Source organism: Ammospiza caudacuta, chromosome 2 (genome assembly GCF_027887145.1).
Source record: "Ammospiza caudacuta isolate bAmmCau1 chromosome 2, bAmmCau1.pri, whole genome shotgun sequence".
NCBI lineage: Eukaryota > Metazoa > Chordata > Aves > Passeriformes > Passerellidae > Ammospiza > Ammospiza caudacuta.
Genome location: NC_080594.1, coordinates 120,507,927 through 120,526,933, shown reverse-complemented (window position 1 = coordinate 120,526,933; position 19,007 = coordinate 120,507,927). Strand labels below are relative to the sequence as shown.

Below are 19,007 nucleotides of genomic sequence, written 5' to 3'. Positions count from 1 at the left end.
TCAAAGTTTGATGAAGCAGGAGTTAAAATAATGGAGTTCAAGACAATCTGGACACTTTATTTAAAATGAACAAAACCTCTGGGAGCTTCCAAAAGCCTGGAGTTATTTCCAGGCTCCCAGTAAAATGGCTCTAATTAAGGCTCGCTAACGAATTTTGCGGAGCACTGTGAGGAAAGCAGCGTTTATTGCCCGGAAAACGCGAGTTTATTTAATTCATTCCGAGCCTGAAGGTGTCCCGGGCACCGGGCTCGGGGCAGTTTTATTTGCAGATTTATTTGCAGTTTTATTTGCAGATTTATTTGCAGTTTTATTTGCAGATTTATTTGCAGTTTTATTTGCAGATTTATTTGCAGTTTTATTTGCAGATTTATTTGCAGTTGTATTTGCAGATTTATTTGCAGTTGTATTTGCAGATTTATTTGCAGTTTTATTTGCAGTTTTATTTGCAGATCTATTTGCAGATTTATTTGCCATTTTATTTTAAGGGCTGGTTCTCATTTGCCTGGAGCAGGTGAAATCCAGCTGAGGTCGGGGTCGTTTTCCACACTCACCTCCCGAATTCCAGGAGGAGGAAGAGGATGAAGAGGATGAAGAGGATGAAGAGGATGAAGAGGAGGCAATAATGAAATCCCAGCTCCTCAATAAGCCTGGCAAAGGCTCTCAGCGTTAAACACCTGAGCGATCCCCCGAGCAAGGAGGGGTTTGGAACTGGGGGTCCCTCCCTAAGGCAGGAATCCAGGAATTCAGGAATCCAGGAATCCAGAAATCCAGGAATTCAGTAATCCAGGAATCCAGGAATTCAGGAATTCAGGAATTCAGGAATCCAGAAATCCAGGAATTCAGGAATTCAGGAATTCAGGAATCCAGAAATCCAGGAATCCAGGAATTCAGGAATCCCGGAATCCAGGAATTCAGGAATTCAGGAATCCAGGAATTCAGGAATCCCGGAATCCAGGAATCCAGGAATTCAGGAATCCATGAATTCAGGAATCCCGGAATCCAGGAATCCAGGAATTCAGGAATCCAGGAATTCAGGAAGAGCCTCTGGAAGCGATGGGAGCAGGGAATTCAGAGCTCGGCAGGGATTTCCCGAGCAGAATCAGAAGCCTGGAGTTGTCCAAAAGGAGCCAACACGAGGTTCCAGGGCAATCACCAGGACTTTGCTGCTTTTCAAATTCCAAATTTAATCCTAAACCACGATTTGATTGAATTAGACTAAAAAAACAATATATAGTGTCTGGTTTTTACCTTGGCTTCATTATTCTATTTTTTTCATTATAATTGTGCTGCTTAACCAAAAGAAAAGGAAAATCGAAGCTTCTTTTGGACAATGAGCAGAAAAGGAAAATCGAAGCTTCTTTTGGACAATGAGCAGCTTTAAAGTACTTGAATATAATGAAAGTGACTGAGTTTGATTTCTTTGCAAGCTTTGTTGCTGTTTTTCAACACATTCCAGAATGATTTTTTTCAGAATGTAACTCCGGGTGCTCCTGTGGGAGCCGGGGATTCAGGAATTGAGTAAAACCAGAAGGAAGAGTGGGGCTCGGCATGACGGAGCATCTCCTCCTTCTCTCTGCTTGTTCAGCCTCATTTTTGGGGAGATTTTTGGGGGGTTTCTGTGCTGCCCAGTGCAGCAGCCGGGATTCCCCTGTGCCCTGAACGTTCCTGCCTTTGTCCCGAGCCCCGGAGCAGCCGCCTCCTCCTCCTCCTCCTCCTCCTCCTCTCTGAATACGAGATATCGGAATTTCACACCAGGAAAATCAAGGAACCCGGGACAAACGGAACAAACATCCATGTGTTTTGAAAGCAGGAAAGAATTCTAGTCCTCCCATAGAATTCTTTCACTTGCAACTTTGCCTTTCCCACAGTTAAAATAGCATTTTAAATAGGATATAGGACTGGCTTATACACAAATAAAGGGGTCTGGGGTTATTTTTTTCCATCTCAAAGTGTATTAATATTCGGTATTAGTATATAAGTATTGATAATACAGTATTCATATTCTTATATAGATAATTTTTTTATACCACAAGTGCTTCTTTTTTCTCCAGCCAGGCAGTTTGTACCTGTCTGTGTTTACCCTGACAAATCCCTCCCTCCATCCCAAACTGGGGACACCCAATTTAATTCCCCCCTTTTTTCTGGAGCCTCGACTTCCCTCTAATTCCCAGTGCAAAAAATCCGAAGCAAAAGGAGTTTTTTGGGTTTTTTTTTCCTTATCTCTGGCTGTAAAAAAATATTACAACTTTGGTCTGCAGTGGGGAAGAAAAAGGAGTTCCAATAATCCGAGCGAGTCCAGCCTAATTAAAACCCCCCGGGGATAAAAGTTGTCCCCACCAGACTGCGAGGGGATCTTCGGCTGTGGCTAAAGCCTGACATCTGTGAGCATCAATTAATTAATTAATTAATGCCTCCACTCATCCTTTAATAAAGAAGTGTGCGCTAATCCTCCCCGAAGCCGAGCTCCGAAAATCACATTTATTAGCCAAGGGCTGCTTTAGGAACAGATGGGGTGTAAAGAGCTCGACGGAACGGGGGGGGGGGGGGGGGGGGGGAGCGCGGAGAGCGAGGGATTAATTAATTAATTAATTGTTAAGTAATTGAGGGATGAGTGAGGGGAGCAAGAAATGCAAAGCTCCGGGATGCCCCTGGGACAGGTCTGGGTTTAACATTTCTGTATTCCCAAAATTCCTTCGGGAAACCCAGAAGTGACAAGGGACCTCTTCACCTGTCCCCGGCTCTGTCTGTCCCTGCTTCCCCCCCCCTGTCCCGGTGCCCTCACAAGCTCAGTTCAGCAAAATGACAAAAATCGAGAGAGGGAGAGCTCAGGGAGATCCCTAACAAATGATTCCTGCCGCGATGGCCTCAAACACTCCGCCTGAAGTTTGTGTCCTACCAAGAGAATCAGCGGCAGCCTGGGGAGCTGTTAGTGCTCAGCTCTGTCTTTGTAAGGCTCCCGAGAGTGTTTAACGAGTTAATCTTTTGTTAGGCTTAAACCCCGCGCCGATGTTCGCGGCAGGCACGGCTTAGCACAGAAAGGGATTTCTGTTGGTTTTTGGTCTGGTTATCACTGAAAGGGTTTGGGCTTTGTTGGCCTTGAAATCCTCACCTTGTGAGAACTGAAGGCAGGGAACGGGTAAATAAAGGAAAATAGGATCGTGTGTTAATGGATAAGCTGTGCAGGGAACAGGGCACAGGCAGCTCTGCTGGGGCTCCACCTGATCGGCAGGACACAAATCCTGGGTCACACTGGGAACCTGAGCCAAACCTGGCACAAACCCAAAGGAGCTGTGCCAGAACCCAAAACGTTCAATCACCCAAAGGAGCCGTGTGAGAACCCAAAACGTTCAATCACCCAAAGGAGCTGTGTGAGAACCCAAAACATTCAATCACCCAAAGGAGCTGTGCCAGAACCCAAAACATTCAATCACCCAAAGGAGATGTGCCAGAACCCAGAACATTCAATCACCCAAAGGAGCCGTGTGAGAACCCAAAACATTCAATCACCCAAAGGAGATGTGCCAGAACCCAGAACATTCAATCACCCAAAGGAGATGTGCCAGAACCCAAAACATTCAATCACCCAAAGGAGATGTGCCAGAACCCAAAACATTCAATCACCCAAAGGAGCCGTGTGAGAACCCAAAACATTCAATCACCCAAAGGAGATGTGCCAGAACCCAAAACATTCAATCACCCAAAGGAGATGTGCCAGAACCCAAAACGTTCAATCACCCAAAGGAGATGTGCCAGAACCCAAAACATTCAATCACCCAAAGGAGATGTGCCAGAACCCAAAACGTTCAATCACCCAAAGGAGATGTGCCAGAACCCAAAACGTTCAATCACCCAAAGGAGCCGTGTGAGAACCCAAAACATTCAATCACCCAAAGGAGAAGTGCAAGAGCCCAAAATATTGACAAACTCAAAGGAGCTGTGTGAGAACCCAAAATGTTCAATCACTCAAAGGAGCTGTGTAAGAACTCAAAATATTGATGGACCCAAAGGAGCTGTGTGAGAACCCAAAATATTCAATATTGGGATATTGGGAATGAGGAATTGTTCCCTGCAGGGTGGGCAGGGGCTGGGATGGAATTCCATCCCTGGATCCCTGGCAGTGCCCGAGGCCAGCCTGGACACTGGGACAGTGGGATCATCATTAAAGATCATGGCAGGGATGATCTTTAATGTCCCCTCTGACCCAAACCCTTCTGGAATTCTCTGACATGACCAGCCTTCAGGCCAAGGTTAAGAGCCCTTCAGCTGAGGATGAATAAACCAGTATTATCTCTCCAGAAGTTACCGAGTTGTGTCATTCTAGTGCTATCAAACCCCGTAAGAGATCGGGGAGATAATTGCCTCAGGATTGTCTCACCTGCAATACCTTCATTGGCAGGTGCTGAGTTCCTGCTCCTAAATCCTCATGAGCCGCTGTTCCTAAATCTTCCAGGGATGACCCTCTGTTCCTAAATCATCTTCCAGGGATGTTCCTTCTGAGCACAGCTGCCTCCATTCTTCTGTCTCACTCGGGATGCACCTCCGGGCCAGCATCAAAGAGCTGCAGGATTGTTCACTGATTTGGCTGCCCGTGTTTTATCGGGGCAGAGTGTTTGACCTGCTGCAATGATTTATTCTGCAGGATTTCCCCGCTCCTGTCGGCTGCATCTCCCCCCTTCACACCCACTCCAAACCCCGGCTTCTATCCCTGCTTTGTTCCCTCTTAAATGTAAAAATATTTATATTTTATAATGGGATTATATACTCAAATATAAAAAGTGTATATACAAATATATACACTATATATATATATATATACACTCTCTCTCTATATATATATACACTATTTGTATGTATACAAAAGTATATATACAAATATAAAACTGTTTAACTGTCGGGTTTTTTTTTAATTAGGATACCTCACTCTGGTCAGCCAACTCTGCCTCCGCTGTTCTGTCAGCACCTCGAAAATCAGGATTATTTTCCTCATCTGAAGGAAAAGTTCTGACTTCTTTCTCAGCAGCTGATGGCTCTGCTCAGGACACGCCGTTTCCCACCCCATTTAAATGCAAGCTCGCAGAGGATCCTCGCACATGAATGAAAATTACTTAAAAGCATCGAATCCAGGTGTTTATTTCCTTACACAGAGCGTTGTGTTGTTCCCTTTTACAACTTTCGCGAGCTGATAAGGACACATCTCCCTTTTTAACAGCCTTTGGAGCAGCCCGAAGCGGCTCATCCGTGTTTTTACCCAGCCGTGCAGGACCGCGGGGCTGTGCCGGGTCAGAGCATCAGCAGCGGTGTGGGTGTGCAGAGGGCTCCTTCCTACAGCTGCTTTGGGAAATGAGGCCGGCACAGCCCCAGCCGCACCTGCCCGCAGGTGTGAGCCGGCCTGGGGACTGCGAGCAGCAAAGCAGGGCACGGACGGGGCGAGGGGTGCGAGGGCAGCCCCGAGCAGGTGTTGGCAACACACACAAGCACAGAGTGGAGATTTTGGGCCACTCTGCAAAGGCTCCGGTGCCGGCGGGCGGGGGTGGCAGCGCTCGGTGCGCCGCGGTCCCGCTGCACAGCGTGGCTGGGCACGGGCTGTGTCCGCAGCGGTGGGACAGGGCAGGGGCTGTGCCCGGAGCGGTGGGACAGGGTACAAGCTGTGCCCGGAGCGGTGGGACAGGGTAGGACCTGTGTCCGGAGCGGTGGGACAGGGCAGGGGCTGTGTCCGGAGCGGTGGGACAGGGCAGGGGCTGTGTCCGGAGCGGTGGGACAGGGCAGGGGCTGTGTCCGGAGCGGTGGGACAGGGCAGGGGCTGTATCCGGAGCGGTGGGACAGGGTAGGAGCTGTGCCCGGAGCGGTGGGACAGGGCAGGGGCTGTGCCCGGAGCGGTGGGACAGGGTAGGAGCTGTGCCCGGAGCGGTGGGACAGGGTAGGAGCTGTGCCCAGGCAGGGGCAGGGGCTGTGCCCAGGCAGGGGCTGTGCCCGGGCAGGGGCAGGGGCTGTGCCCAGGCAGGAGCTGTGCCCGGGCAGGGGCAGTGCCCGGAGCAGGGGCAGGCGGAGGGAGGAGCGCAGCCCCGGCCCCGCCGCGCAGGCACCGCCCCCGTTCCCCGGCCGTGCCCGGCGCTGCTCCGCGGCCGCTCCGCTGCTCCGGCTCGTCCCGCGCTCACGGCGGTCCCGGCATGGCGGAGAGCCCGGGGCGGCCCCCGGAGAGCAGCGATGTCCCGCGGGAGGGGGCTCGGCCCGGGCTGTGCCCCGAGGGGGCGGCCGAGCCCCCGGACGGGCCCGCGGAGCGGCCGCGGCTGAGCGCGGAGGGGGCGCCCGGGGACAGCGGCTCCCCCGAGGGCCCGGGGACAGCGAGCGGGGACAGCCCGGGGACAGCGAGCGGGGACAGCCCGGGGACAGCGAGCGGGGACAGCGCGGGGCACGAGGGGCGGCCGGGCGGGGAGCCGGGGGTGACGGACGGGCCCGAGGCGGGCAGGGCAGAGCCCGAGGGAGAGGCGGGGGCAGCGGCGGAGCCTGAAGGGGCAGCCCCGGGGGGAATGGAGCCCGAGGACGCGGCTGAGAGCCCGGCGGGGACGGCGCAGGAAGAGGCGGCCCCGGCAGCGACAGAGCCCGAGGACGGAGCCGCGGCCCCGGCAGGGACGGAGCCCGAGGGCGCAGGGGCTGCTCCGACGGGGACGGAGCCCGAGAAAGCAGCAGCGGCGGGGACGGAGCCTGAGGGAGAGGCGGTGGCACCGGCGGGGACGGAGCCCCAGGTGAGGGAGGAAGGCCCGGCGGGGAGAGAGCCCCAGGAGGCGGCCGCGACTGTCCCGGCAGAAGCAGAGCCTGAGGAGGCTGCGGCGACAGCCCCGGCAGGGACAGAGCCCGGGGAAGCAGAGGGGACAGCGCCATCGAGGACGGAGCCCGGGGAAGGAGAGGGGACAGCGCTATCGAGGACGGAGCCCGGGGAAGCAGAGGCGACAGCCCCGGCAGGGACAGAGCCCGGGGAAGGAGAGGGGACAGCGCCATCGAGGGCAGAGCCCGGAGAGGCGGTGGGACAGGCGGCCCCAGAGGGGACAGAGCCCGAGGACGCTGTCGCGACAGCCCCGTCCGGGACAGATCCCGAGGAAGCTCCGAGGGAGGCGGCCCCGACGGGGACAGTCCCTGAAGATGCGATGCAAGAGGCAGCCCCGACGGGGACAGAGCCCGAGGAGGCCGCGGGCACAGCTCCAGAGGGGACAGTCCCCGTGGATGCGGTGCAGGAGGCAGCCCCGGCAGATGTGACAATTCCCGAGGATGAAGTGCAGGAGGCAGCCCCCGCTGGGACAGTCCCCCAGGAGGCGCTGGGGACAGTCCCGAAGGATGAGCCGCAGGAAGCAGCTCAGGCAGGGACAGTTCCCGAGGAGGGGGCGGCCCCGCTGGGGACAGTCCCCAAGGGCGAGGGGCAGGAGGCAGCTCAGGCAGGGACAGTCTCTGAGGAGGGGCTGGGGACAGTCCTCGAGGATGCGGTGCAGGAGAGAGTTCCAGCAGGGACAGTGCCTAAGGACGAGGGGCAGGAAGAAGCCCCGGCAGGGACAGTCACCCAGGAGGCGTTGGGGACAATTCCCAAGGATGCGGTGCAGAAGGCAGCTCCAGCAGGGACAGTCCCCAAGGATGAAGAGCAGGAGGCAGCTCCGGGTGATGTGACAGTCCCCAGGGATGTAGTCCTGACAGGGACAGTCCCTGAAGATGCGGTGCAGGCGGCAGCCCCGGATGATGTGACAGTTCCCAAGGATGCGGTGCAGGAGGCTGCTCCAGCAGGGACAATCCCCAAGGATGAAGCGCAGGAGGCAGCCCCAGATGATGTGACAGTCCCTGAGGATGCTGTCCCGGATGATGTGACAGTCCCCAAGGATGCTGTCTTGGGTGATGTGACAGTCCCTGAGGACACGGTCCCAGGTGATGTGACAGTCCCCGAAGATGCTGTCCCAGCAGGGACGGTCCCCGCGGATGCTGTCCCAGGTGATGTTACAGGCCCTGAGGACACGGTCCCAGGTGATGTGACAGTCCCCGAGGATGCAGCCCCAGATGATGTGACAGTCCCCGCGGATGCTGTCCCAGATGATGTGACAGTCCCAAAGGATGCTGTCCCAGATGATGTGACGGTCCCCGCGGATGCTATCCCGGGTGATGTGACGGTCCCCGCGGATGCTGTCCCAGATGATGTGATGGTCCCCGCGGATGCTGTCCCAGCAGGGACGGTCCCCGCGGATGCTGTCCCGGATGATGTGACAGTCCCAAAGGATGCTGTCCCGGCTGATGTGACAGTCCCCGCGGATGCTGTCCCAGGTCCTGTGACAGTCCCCGAGGATGCTGTCCCAGCAGGGACGGTCCCCGCGGAGGGCAGCGCGGACGCTCCCCAGAGCCGCGGGGCCCTGCCCGGCTGTCCCCGGGCCCCGGGCGGCCCCGGTGCCGAGGCGGAGGCGGAGGCGGAGCGGGCACCGGCAGCCCCGGCGGGGAGCGGAGCCCCGGGCCCCGAGAGCGGCTGGGATCGGAGCCTGAACGGGGAGCGGGAGCAGCTCCGGGAGGACGGGACGGGCTCGCCGGGCGCCCCGGAGGAGCAGGAGCAGGAGGAGGAGGAGGAGAAGCAGGACCACGACATCTCCCTCTTCGTCAAGGTAAGGCTGAGGGGCTGCCGGGGAATCTCCGCAGGGAAGCTCCCCTTCCTCTGATAATGTTCCGAGAAGCATCAGCCTCAGGAAGGACCCTCTGGAAGAACAAACCACCAGAATTCCCTGGAGGCTTTCAGGGTGCTCCCTGATTTCCATTAGCCACGGAACAATGGCATTTATTTCCTTTAGGTAACAATTCCCGTTATCCCAGGTGTTCCAGAGGATCCTGTGGGGAGGAATTTGAGTGTGGCAGGCGCGGGGCCAGCCTGGCTAAGGTGATTTGGTCATTAACGCCCGATATAAACGTGTCCCTGCCTCCCCGTTCCTTCAGGAATCGCTGGCGTGAGGAGCTCCCCGCGGGTTTTCAGATCTCCAAAGTGCAGGGAGAGGGGCTCTCGTCATAGGGGCTGGGAGGGAAGAACCTGGGAAATGTCATTTCAAATGCAATGCTGCGATTTTCTATTTTCTAACACGAATTATAGGCGACATTTAGAGAATTGTCCCAAATTTTGGCAAGGCTGAATTCACAGTCAGTACACTTGGAATTGCCCAGTTCCTGTTTGTTTGAAGGGAAGATTTGGGTTACAGGGAAATAGGGGAAGAAAAAAAAAAAGGAGGGGAAAACTAAACCAAATTTCTGATATTTTACTGAGTAGAGCTTTAGACCTTTCTATCCTGTGCCTGGAATCCCCCCAAAATCCCTGGGATTTGGCATGGGAACAGCAGCCATCCACAGAGCCTTTATCAACGGGGATTTTTGGTGTGTTGGAAGCATCTGGAGCTGATTTCTTCCCTCTTCTCTGACCCCTCTGGACTAAAATGTGGAGCAGGGTGGGACAAACTGGGACAAACATAAAGCTAAGGAAATAAACCTGGGGAAGCAGAAGGCATTTGGGAACCTTCTCCTCCACAAACAATCCCATCTTGTCCCTCCTGAGCTGGCTGAGGCTGCTTCTGCCAGCCAGAATTCACAGTCAAAATTAAAATTAAAATTAAAATTAACATTAAAACAATATTAATATTAAAATTAGTATTAAAACGTGTTGCCTTCCACTTTATGGGAGGAAATCACAGCCAAAACAAGAGAGCAGTCTAGAGAACAAGAGCATTTGTTGTGACTCTGTGGTCCCCAAATATCAGGATTAAACGTGGGCTTTGAAAAAATTTGTGAATTAATAAAGGCAGAAGGAGAAGGGAGGAGCATTTTTGTGATGGGCTTCATATTTAAGAATATATTTATATGGGCTTCATATTTAAGAATGCCTAGAAAACAATCCAGCTGCTTTTCTAATTATTTCTGTACTACAAAGGTGAGTATTTTACCTCACCTGGAGCTGGATTTTTGTAGTTGGGCTTGGATTAGTTTTTAGTCAGAGGCTGGCATGAGTTTCTCCAGGAAAAGGAAAAAAAATCCAGCTGGAGAGCTCAGTGTCTCCCCAGGCACCCAAATGGCCATGCCATGGTTTGATAGCGCAACAGATATACAGAGAAATATAAAAATAAACCCCAAAATGGGGGAAAATGTGTAATAAAACAGCACAGGAACAGAGCTGGAATAATCCTGGCAGTTCCCCTGCTGGGGAAGATTACCCCAGGCCAGGCCCACATTAAGATGCTGTGGCAGTGATAATGTTCTGAGAATCATCAGCCTCAGGAGGAACCCCTGGAAGAACAGAACACCAGAATTCCCTGGAGGCTTTCACCGGGTGCTCCCTGATTTCCATTAGCTCATGGAACAATGGCATTTATTTCCTTTCGGTAACAATACCCTTTACTCCAGGTGTTCCAAAGGCAAATGTTCCCCAAGGTCACCCAGATATCCTTTCCTTGGGAATTCAGTGTCCCTGGTACCTTGTGCTCTCTGCTCCTCAAGGGCTTTTTCCCCTTCTGTAGCCAAAGCTCTTTATTGATCAGAAAACTTCTGTAAATGTCAGAATTTATTTCTTTTTTACCATTTGAATATACTTGAACTCTCACTCAAATTCACTCCATTGATTTTTAAGCAACAGAACATTTATTCAAGACTGAAGAGCTTATTTCTAAATTGAAATTGCTATCTAATTATTTATGGATGGAAAAACTCAACAGAATCACAGCTGCAGACTTCAGAATTCCAAAGATGCCCAAGGATTTCTCTGTACCACAAACACTTGGCCAAACAGCCCAGCTGGAGCACAAGGCCTTGCTCATCTCCCTCAGTTTCAGGGTTAAATGGATTTTAGTCAAAGCTGGCCATGAGCACAAGGTGATAGATTTTATCCAAGGAGAAGCAGGGGGATTTATCCACTTTGGTGGCATTCTTGGTCTCTACATCATTTCTCTCCATTCAGAGGATGATTTCATTCTCATCAGAGACAGAATTTCCCTGAGATACCCTCGAGTGACTTTGCACAGAGCAGTGCAGAGTCCCAGACAGGGCTGGAAAATGGGAAAGGAAAAGCTTTGCTGGGAGTACAGGAATGGGAACAACTGCATCCCTGCCTGCAGGGTCTGTGCCCAGCTGGAATGGCAATGGGGGTTTCCTACAAAAAAAAAATCATTCTTTTCTCTGATGTGATGAATCTGGGCCTTAAATAGAACTTGCATTATGAAGCAGCAACTGAATTTTGAGTGCTGTAGGTGAGAATTCCATGTGCAGCAGGAGCTCAGCTCCCTGAACACCTGGATGTCCTTTCCGTGGAGTCTGGGCTGCGCCTGGTGCTTGGTGTAAACACTGGAATTGTCACCACTGAGGAGGTGCTGGTGCTGAAAATCTGGATTTTTCCTCCTCACTCAGGGTGTAACTGGGTGAGGTGAGTGTGGCACACAGCCCGGAGCTGTTGTGCTGTGTCCAAATGCAGGGGGGCAGCTCTTTCTGGGCCTTTCTTGGTGCAGACTCACCACAGGAGCTCAGTATTTCAGTGATCTCAGTAAGGGAAATGAAAGATTTCTGTGTGCAGAATTTCCCTGCACTGCTCCTCGGATACCCTTGAGTGATTTTACACTCCCTGTAACTTGTGCAGAGTCACAGAAAGAGCTGAAAAATGAGAAAGGGAAAGCTTTGCTGGGAGTACAGGAATGGGAACAGCTGCATCCCTGCCTGCAGGGTCTGTGCCCAGCTGGAATGGAAATGGGGGTTTTGTTCCCTTTTCTTCCACCAGCTCCACACCTGGGGGTTCTGCTCCCTTCTCCTCACTCCGTCTTTTTCTCCTTCCTGAGCTCCACTCCTTGGACCTCAAGGTGCCACTTTTAAAAAAAGTTAAATCTTTAAAAACCCTGACATTTTTTTGTAAGTTGCTTCTCTCCACCATTCCTTTGGATATTTTCATTTGCATTTTAAGTGAGACTTCTGCTTTTTTAACTGGGGAGTTCTGAAAGCTTTGAGCTGGGGACAAGGTAGGCATGAGGCACAGCTGGGACTCCATGGGCTGGGAGGGCTTTTCCTATTGTATTTGTGTTTCCTATTGTATTTCCTATTCCTATTGTATTTGCATTTCCCCCAGATGAAGGAAGGAGTGATGAATCTGAATCCATGTTCTCAGAAGGCTAATTTATTATTTTAAGATACTATTTTATATTAAAGAATTATATTATAATATAATAATAATAATATTAATATTAATAATAATAATATACTATTATAATATAATTATCGATTATTCTATTCTATTCTAGAATACTAAAGAATACAGAAAGGATATTTACACAATGCTAAAAAGATAATAATGAAAACTTGTGACTCTCTCCAGAGTCCTGACAGCTTGACCCCAGTTGGCCAGTGAGTGAAAATAATTCACAGCAGAATCCAATGAAACAATCACCTGTGGGTAAACAATCTCCAAACACATTCCACATGAGCACAACACAGGAGAAGCAAATCAGATAAGAATCGTTTTCCTTTTTCTCTGAGATTTCTCAGCTTCCCAGGAGAAAAATCCTGGGCGAAGGGATTTTTCCAGAGAATGTGAATGCCACTTTTTCAGCCTCAGGGATTTGGGGATTCTGTGAGAGTGATCCCAGAAGAAAGATGCCCAGCCCTGAGCCCCGTGGGGCTGCCCAGCAGGAGCAGCAGAGCCCCAGAGCTGCTGCTCAGGCCTGGCTGTGCTGATTTGGGCTCTGTGGCTGCACAAAATCTCCAGAGCAGCGTTTCTCCCAAGCCTGAGCAGGAAGTTGGCTCCTTTCCTGTGGGTATTTGCCCTCTCACAGCTCCCTTTGAATGTTTTTTGTTTTTTGTTTCAGCTGGAACATGGCAATTCCAGGTTCCCTAAAGCAGCTTAGAGGAGCTGGCATTACAAATTCCATTCATAACTCCCGGGGTTGTTGCTGGGGGCTCCATGAGCAGCAGCTTCTCTGTGGGTGGGAGTGAGGTGGGCTGCAAGGTCCCTCCCAAACCTTTCTGTGGTTCCGTGATTCCAGGAGGGGCTGAGGGAGCTGGGAAGGGGCTCAGCCTGGAGAAAAGGAGGCTCAGGGGAGACCTACAATTCCCTGACAGGAGAGGCAGTGAGGTGGGGTTGGGCTCTGCTGCTGTGTCCCAAGAGGAAATAAATTATCATAAATTGCACCAGGGGAGGCTCAGGTTGGAGATTAGAAACAATTTTTCCTTCTGGAAGTGGTCACACCTTGGGCTGAGGTGCCCAGGGAGGTTTGGAGTCCCTGGAATTGTCCCCGAGCAGTCTGGATGTGGCCTTGGGGACAGGGATTGGGGTGGTGCTGGTGGCACTGGGTGATCCTGAAGGGCTCTTCCCACTTGGTAATTCTGGGATTTAGACAACTGATGGACCAACATCCTTTCCAGATTGACATAAACCAACAGACAAAAATCAGTGATCAGAAATACAAAGTTGCATCTAAGTTATTTTTGTATGATTTAGTCAGAGCCACTGACTGGTTTGGGTTGGAAAGGGCCTCAAAGCCCACCCAGTGCCACCCCTGCCATGGCAGGGCACCTTCCACTATTCCAGATCGTTCCAAGCCCTGTCCAACCTGGCCCTGGACACTGCCAGGGATCAGGGAATGACAACCCCTTTGGGAAAACATTTCCTGGAGTAATCCTTTGCCTGGAAGTGTTAAATAATCTCTGTGGAAGTGTTAAATAATCTCTATGTTCCCCCAGGACTGTTCAGGCCTCAGGCCCCTGCTCATCCCCAGGGCCCATCTCTGTGGTTTGAAGGTTGGTTTTAGCCCAAAAAAAAAAAAAAATTGAAGGAAAGTCAAGGTCTTCAAAGGCTCCTGGCCCTATTCCTATTTTTATTTCCTCCCTGCAGTAAAGCCCACACCATGTGTTGTGCTTTAAGCACAGGCTTAGGGTCACGTGCAGCGTAAGCCCCTCACTAAGCAGGGAGCCCTCTCCTGATCCAGGCCCAGGACTCAGCCTGGATTTGGGGCTGCCTGGAACCAGCAGAGTCTCCTGACACATCAGCCAGTGCCAAATTCCACCCCTGGGGCCTCTGCCCCTGAATTTTGTCTTTGCACAACTGCTCTTTATGTGAGCAGCACAGAGCGGGCCGAGGGTGCACGTTCTGCTTGGTGCCCTCAGGCCCTGCTGGGTTGAAATTCCACTTCAGCCCCCTCGGCTCCTGCTGAATTTCACTTGTCTGAAATTCCACTTCAGCCCCCAAATCCCGTGGGAGAGCCCCAGCCTTGCTCAGGAGCCTCTCCGGGGTGTCCCCCTGCCCGTGGGACATGGCTCAGAGGTGGTCATGGTGGGACTGGGCGAGCTGGAAGGGTTCTTCCAAATGTCACCATTTTGGGATGAGGGGATCATCCTGCAGCTCTGCCAGGGAGTTCTCACTCTGCCAAAAAATATTCAATTTTTCTGAGGTTTGATTGATTGTCACAGACATATTCTTTTATGAAAAATCCTTTTGCCAGGATCTTTTCTCCTGAGAAGCTGAGAGGCCTCAGAGATGAAATGTAAACATTGATTAACTGCTGCTGTGGAATGCAACAGGTGCATCTGGGATTGGCCTCTTATGGATGTTTTTAATTAATGGCCAATCACAGTCAGCTGGCTCAGACTCTCTGGTCAGTCACAAGATTTTATTATCATTCTTTTCTATTCCCTTCAAGCCTTCTGATGAAATCCTTTCTTCTATTATTTTAGTGTAGTTATAATATATAATTTTCTTTTAATTTAATATATATCATAAAATAATAAATCAGCCTTCTGAGACATGGAGTCAAGACTCTCATCTCTTCCCTCATCCTGAGATCCACAAACACCACCACATATTGATGTTTTCTGTGGAGGAATAACAAACCAGTCTAGAAAACTCCTGGCATCCACAAATATAAAACATCAGAGTGTGGGGAGTGATGTTCTGGAAAGAGATTTGACCAATTACTTGCAAAATATAACTGTACTAAAATCAAATTATTAAAAACATCAGGGGAACTTTGGAAAGGGCATTCTTTAAATAAAAATCTCTTTGCTGAGATGATCCAATGTCCCCCTGTGCTGAGGCCCTGTGTGCATTTCCATTTGCAATCTGATTATTTCCTGATCAAAACTCAGCTCAAGGGATTCTGTTCAGCTGCTCTCAGTGGCAGCACTGTCTCAGCACTGAAAGTTTTAATTCTTTCCTAAAAATACCGATTTTCTCCCAGAAACAGCTTCCACAGCCTGGCACTGCTGGTGGAGGCACAAGGACAAAAGTGGAATTTCCCTTTTTGCTTCATTTCTCTCCATATTTGAGCACATATAAAAATATTGCAAATATTCAGAAGTGGAGTTGTCAGAGACCAGAGCCAAGCAGCAGAATGGGAGCGGTGGAAGTGGAGCCTTCCCTGAGTTATTCAAATGGGGCAGTTATAAATGAGTTAAACATTGACTCAGATTGCAGAGAAATTCCCATTTTGTCTTGGTGAATCATTGACATTTCCCTGCTGGCTGCTGTGGAAATGATCTTTAAAATTTTCTGTGTTTTATAAATACAGAAAAATCAGTTTTTTCATAATGGAGTAGATGAAACTCAAAACAGGCTCCAAATATACCCAAAATTATTCAACATTTTTATGGGAATTGGAAGTTACACTGGGAATGGAAATTCAATTTTATTCCATTTTTACATGTTCTTGGAGGGCACCTTCCCACTGCAGCTGACAGGATTTATTTCATTCTTTCTATGTGGACCAAAACATCACCTTTATTCTATTTCTATTCTTTCTAGTTTATTCTTTCTATGTGGACCAAAACATCACAAATGATTTGAGGTGAAAAAACCTCCCACACTCTTCCAATGTTTCACTTTTACCTCTTGATTTAAATTAGGAATATCATTGGCAAAGTATTTTCTACCCAAAGCTGCACAAAGGACCTTCTTTATCTTCAGTATTTCTTAGAATTCTTTAAGTATTCTTACTATTCTTTAGTATTTCTTATTTATTTATTGGTTTCCAGCACAAATCATAGGTATTTTAAACATATAATTTATATTTATTTTGTTTGTATGTATTGTATAGAATTTATACGTATTAATTTCTATCACATAAATTAGTTAATTTATTATTAATAAATTAATATATTATTATTGATTTAAACTTATTTTATAATTTATTAGAACACATATACTATTTATCTGCATTATTATATTACATATAATTTATTACATATATTACAAATAATTTATAATTTCAGTTTTAATGAAATTATAACATAATTTCTTACAAGGAATTTATACACATATATAAAATTGATATGCAATCAATTCAGAAATATAATTTATAATTTTATATATAATATATATAATTATATATAATTTATAGTTTACATACTATTTAGTATTTCTATTTATGGTTTACATACTATTTAGTATTTGGCATTTACATACCATTAATTATGTATTTATTATATGTATTAATTATTATATTACATAGCATGTACAATTTCAGTTTTTACTGAATTCATTACACAGAATTTCTTACAAGGAATTTATACACATATATAAAATTGATATGCAATCAATTTAAAATTTAGAAATATAATTTATAGTTTACATATTATTACTATGTATTAATTATTACATTCCATAGGATTTATAATTTCAATTTCTACTGAATTTATTACATAAAATTTCTTACATAGAATATATGTACATAAATGAAATTGATATGCACAGCAAATATATATAAATATAATATATAATTATATATAATTTATCATTTATATCCATACTATTTCTATGTATTAATTATTATATTACATAGAATTTATAATTTCAGTTTTTACTGAATTTATTACATACAATTTCTTACAAAGAATTTATACACATATAAAATTGATATGCATATCAACTTAGAAATATAATTTATAGTTTATCTATATAATATATAGATATAATTTATAGTTTACATACTATTTCTTGTTTCTATTTATAGTTTACATACTATTTATTATTTATTAGTATTTACATACTATTAATTAAATATTTATTTTATGTAACTATTATTATATTACATAGAATTTATCATTTCAGTTTTCACTGAATTTATTACATATAATTCATTACATATAATTTATACACATATAAAATTAATATGCATACAATTTATAAATACAATTTTTAGTTTATATATATTATATATAATTATATATATTATAGTTTATATACCTACTATTTATATGTATTTATTACATTACATAGAATTTAAAATTTCATTTTTTACTGAACTTATTACATAACATATATAATTGTATTATATAGGTATATAATAACATATTAAATAATATATATTATTATATTTTTATATATAATATAAATATATAATAATGTAATATGTACTATGTACTATGTACTATATAATATATAATATATAATATATAATATATAATATATAATATGTAATAATGTAATATGTACTATGTAATATATAATATATAATATATAATATATAATATATAATATATAATATATAATATATAATATATAATATATAATATATTACATATTATATATTACATATTATATGATATATAATATATAATATAATATAATATAATATATGTGATTTTATTTTATATGTATAAATATATAATATATATAATTATATATATAATTTCTTACAAAGAATTTATGCATATATAAAATAATATGCATATCAATTAATACATATAATTTGTTTTTAAAATTAATTCCGAGTTACATAGGTAGTTTTTATATCATTTCTAGTGCCATTTCTGTATTTGGCTTGGCCCAGCTGTGTTGCAGGCTGTGTGAATGCAGTGTAGAGCAGGAAATCCCCTTTGATCCCTTTGCCCAGCCCGTTTTGAGGAACAGAACCCCTTTTGTTGCGGTAATTCCCTGCCAGGGGTGCCAGGGGACGTGGGCACTTTTGTCCCCGGGCTGAGCTGGGATCGGGAGCAGCAGGGAGGGCCGGAGCCCAGATTGCTGCCCTGGCTAAGGGTGAGAGCCTTGGGCCGTGCTTGTGACCTGGGAGTGCTTCCAGAACATTCCTGCCGGGAAGGGATCGCCTGGAGCGTTCCGTGCTTTCATTCCACGGCCTGGGCCCGGAGAACAAACTCCTGGGCACAGAACTCCCTGCACAGCAGGGTGGGATTGCTGCTGGCACACCCAAAGCTCTGCCCTGGAACTGATGCACCTGCCCTGCTCAAAGGGCTCGGGGCTTCTTCCGCTCCTGCAAAGGCTTGGAAATCGTCTTGAAAACTGGAATTAGACTGGGGGAGGATTAGAGGAGTGATCACAGCAGGCTGTGGGATGGGGCAGCTTTCCCACCCTCATAGGGAGGAATTTCCTCCTAAAAGAAGACAAAAATTCATCATCATCATAATCATCATCAATCATCTGCTGAAAAAGCAAACAAATGGTGCTGACTCCAATCACAACCAAGGACAGCCCAAAATGCAAACCAGAATTGCAAAAGTGCAATTACTGCTGTAGGAGAAGGATGCTCCCAAATTGGGCAAGATTAATCCAAGCTCTACTGAAGTTTTTCACACTCAAGTTTTGCAGCTCAAGTTTTTCAGACTTTCACTCCACAATCTAATTTCCCATTTATTTTGCCATTTAATTTTCGTAGCCTCTGCTAAATCCTGTAGCTGCTGCAGTGGCTTTTACTGCAGGTCTGGTGCAGGGAGACACATTTGAGAAAAGAAAGCTGAAATTTGTACTTTGCCATTGTAATTTCATTGGATTTTAGGGATTTAAAAAAAAAAACCAAACAACTGTAGAGAGCCATGGCTGTGGCTGGAAATTCCTGTGACACCATGAGGGGCCTGGCCCAATGCAACAGCAATGTTGAAAATCACAGAATTTGTTTATTTTCCTCTTTTTGTAAAGAGTGCTTTCACACATAAATTTAATCTTTAATTTATTAATTGTAAATAAGGTGAATATTGGTAAACCACAGTCTCTAAAAATGCAATACAAGACATCTCACATTTTAATTTTCACC

At 46.8% G+C, this 19,007-nt stretch overlaps 2 protein-coding genes across 2 annotated transcripts in view; both read left to right on the top strand.

Annotated features, from left to right (window-relative positions):
• The first annotated feature begins 6,167 nt into the window (after positions 1 to 6,167).
• Positions 6,168 to 8,964, top strand: LOC131572450 (collagen alpha-1(I) chain-like). The gene is made up of 4 exons (XM_058825630.1): positions 6,168 to 6,330; positions 6,391 to 7,427; positions 7,482 to 8,624; positions 8,950 to 8,964. The coding sequence occupies exons 1-4, from the start codon at positions 6,168 to 6,170 to the stop codon at positions 8,962 to 8,964; spliced, it is 2,358 nt and encodes a 785-aa protein (XP_058681613.1).
• CLIC6 (chloride intracellular channel 6) overlaps positions 8,530 to 19,007 on the top strand; it is a 30,858-nt gene continuing 20,380 nt past the window's right edge. Inside the window, exon 1 of the mRNA XM_058799908.1 lies at positions 8,530 to 8,624. The gene's annotated coding sequence lies outside the window, so the exon portion shown is untranslated. The remainder of the gene's footprint in view (positions 8,625 to 19,007) is intronic.

Coding starts and splice junctions, on each gene's coding strand:
- LOC131572450 (XM_058825630.1), top strand. CDS start 6,168: ATGGCGGAGAGCCCGGGGCGGCCCCCGGAGAGCAGCGATGTCCCGCGG. Junction 6,331..6,390: donor GGACAGCGGCTCCCCCGAGG/GCCCGGGGACAG, acceptor GCCCGGGGACAG/CGAGCGGGGACAGCGCGGGG. Junction 7,428..7,481: donor AGGGGCAGGAGGCAGCTCAG/GCAGGGACAGTC, acceptor GATGCGGTGCAG/GAGAGAGTTCCAGCAGGGAC.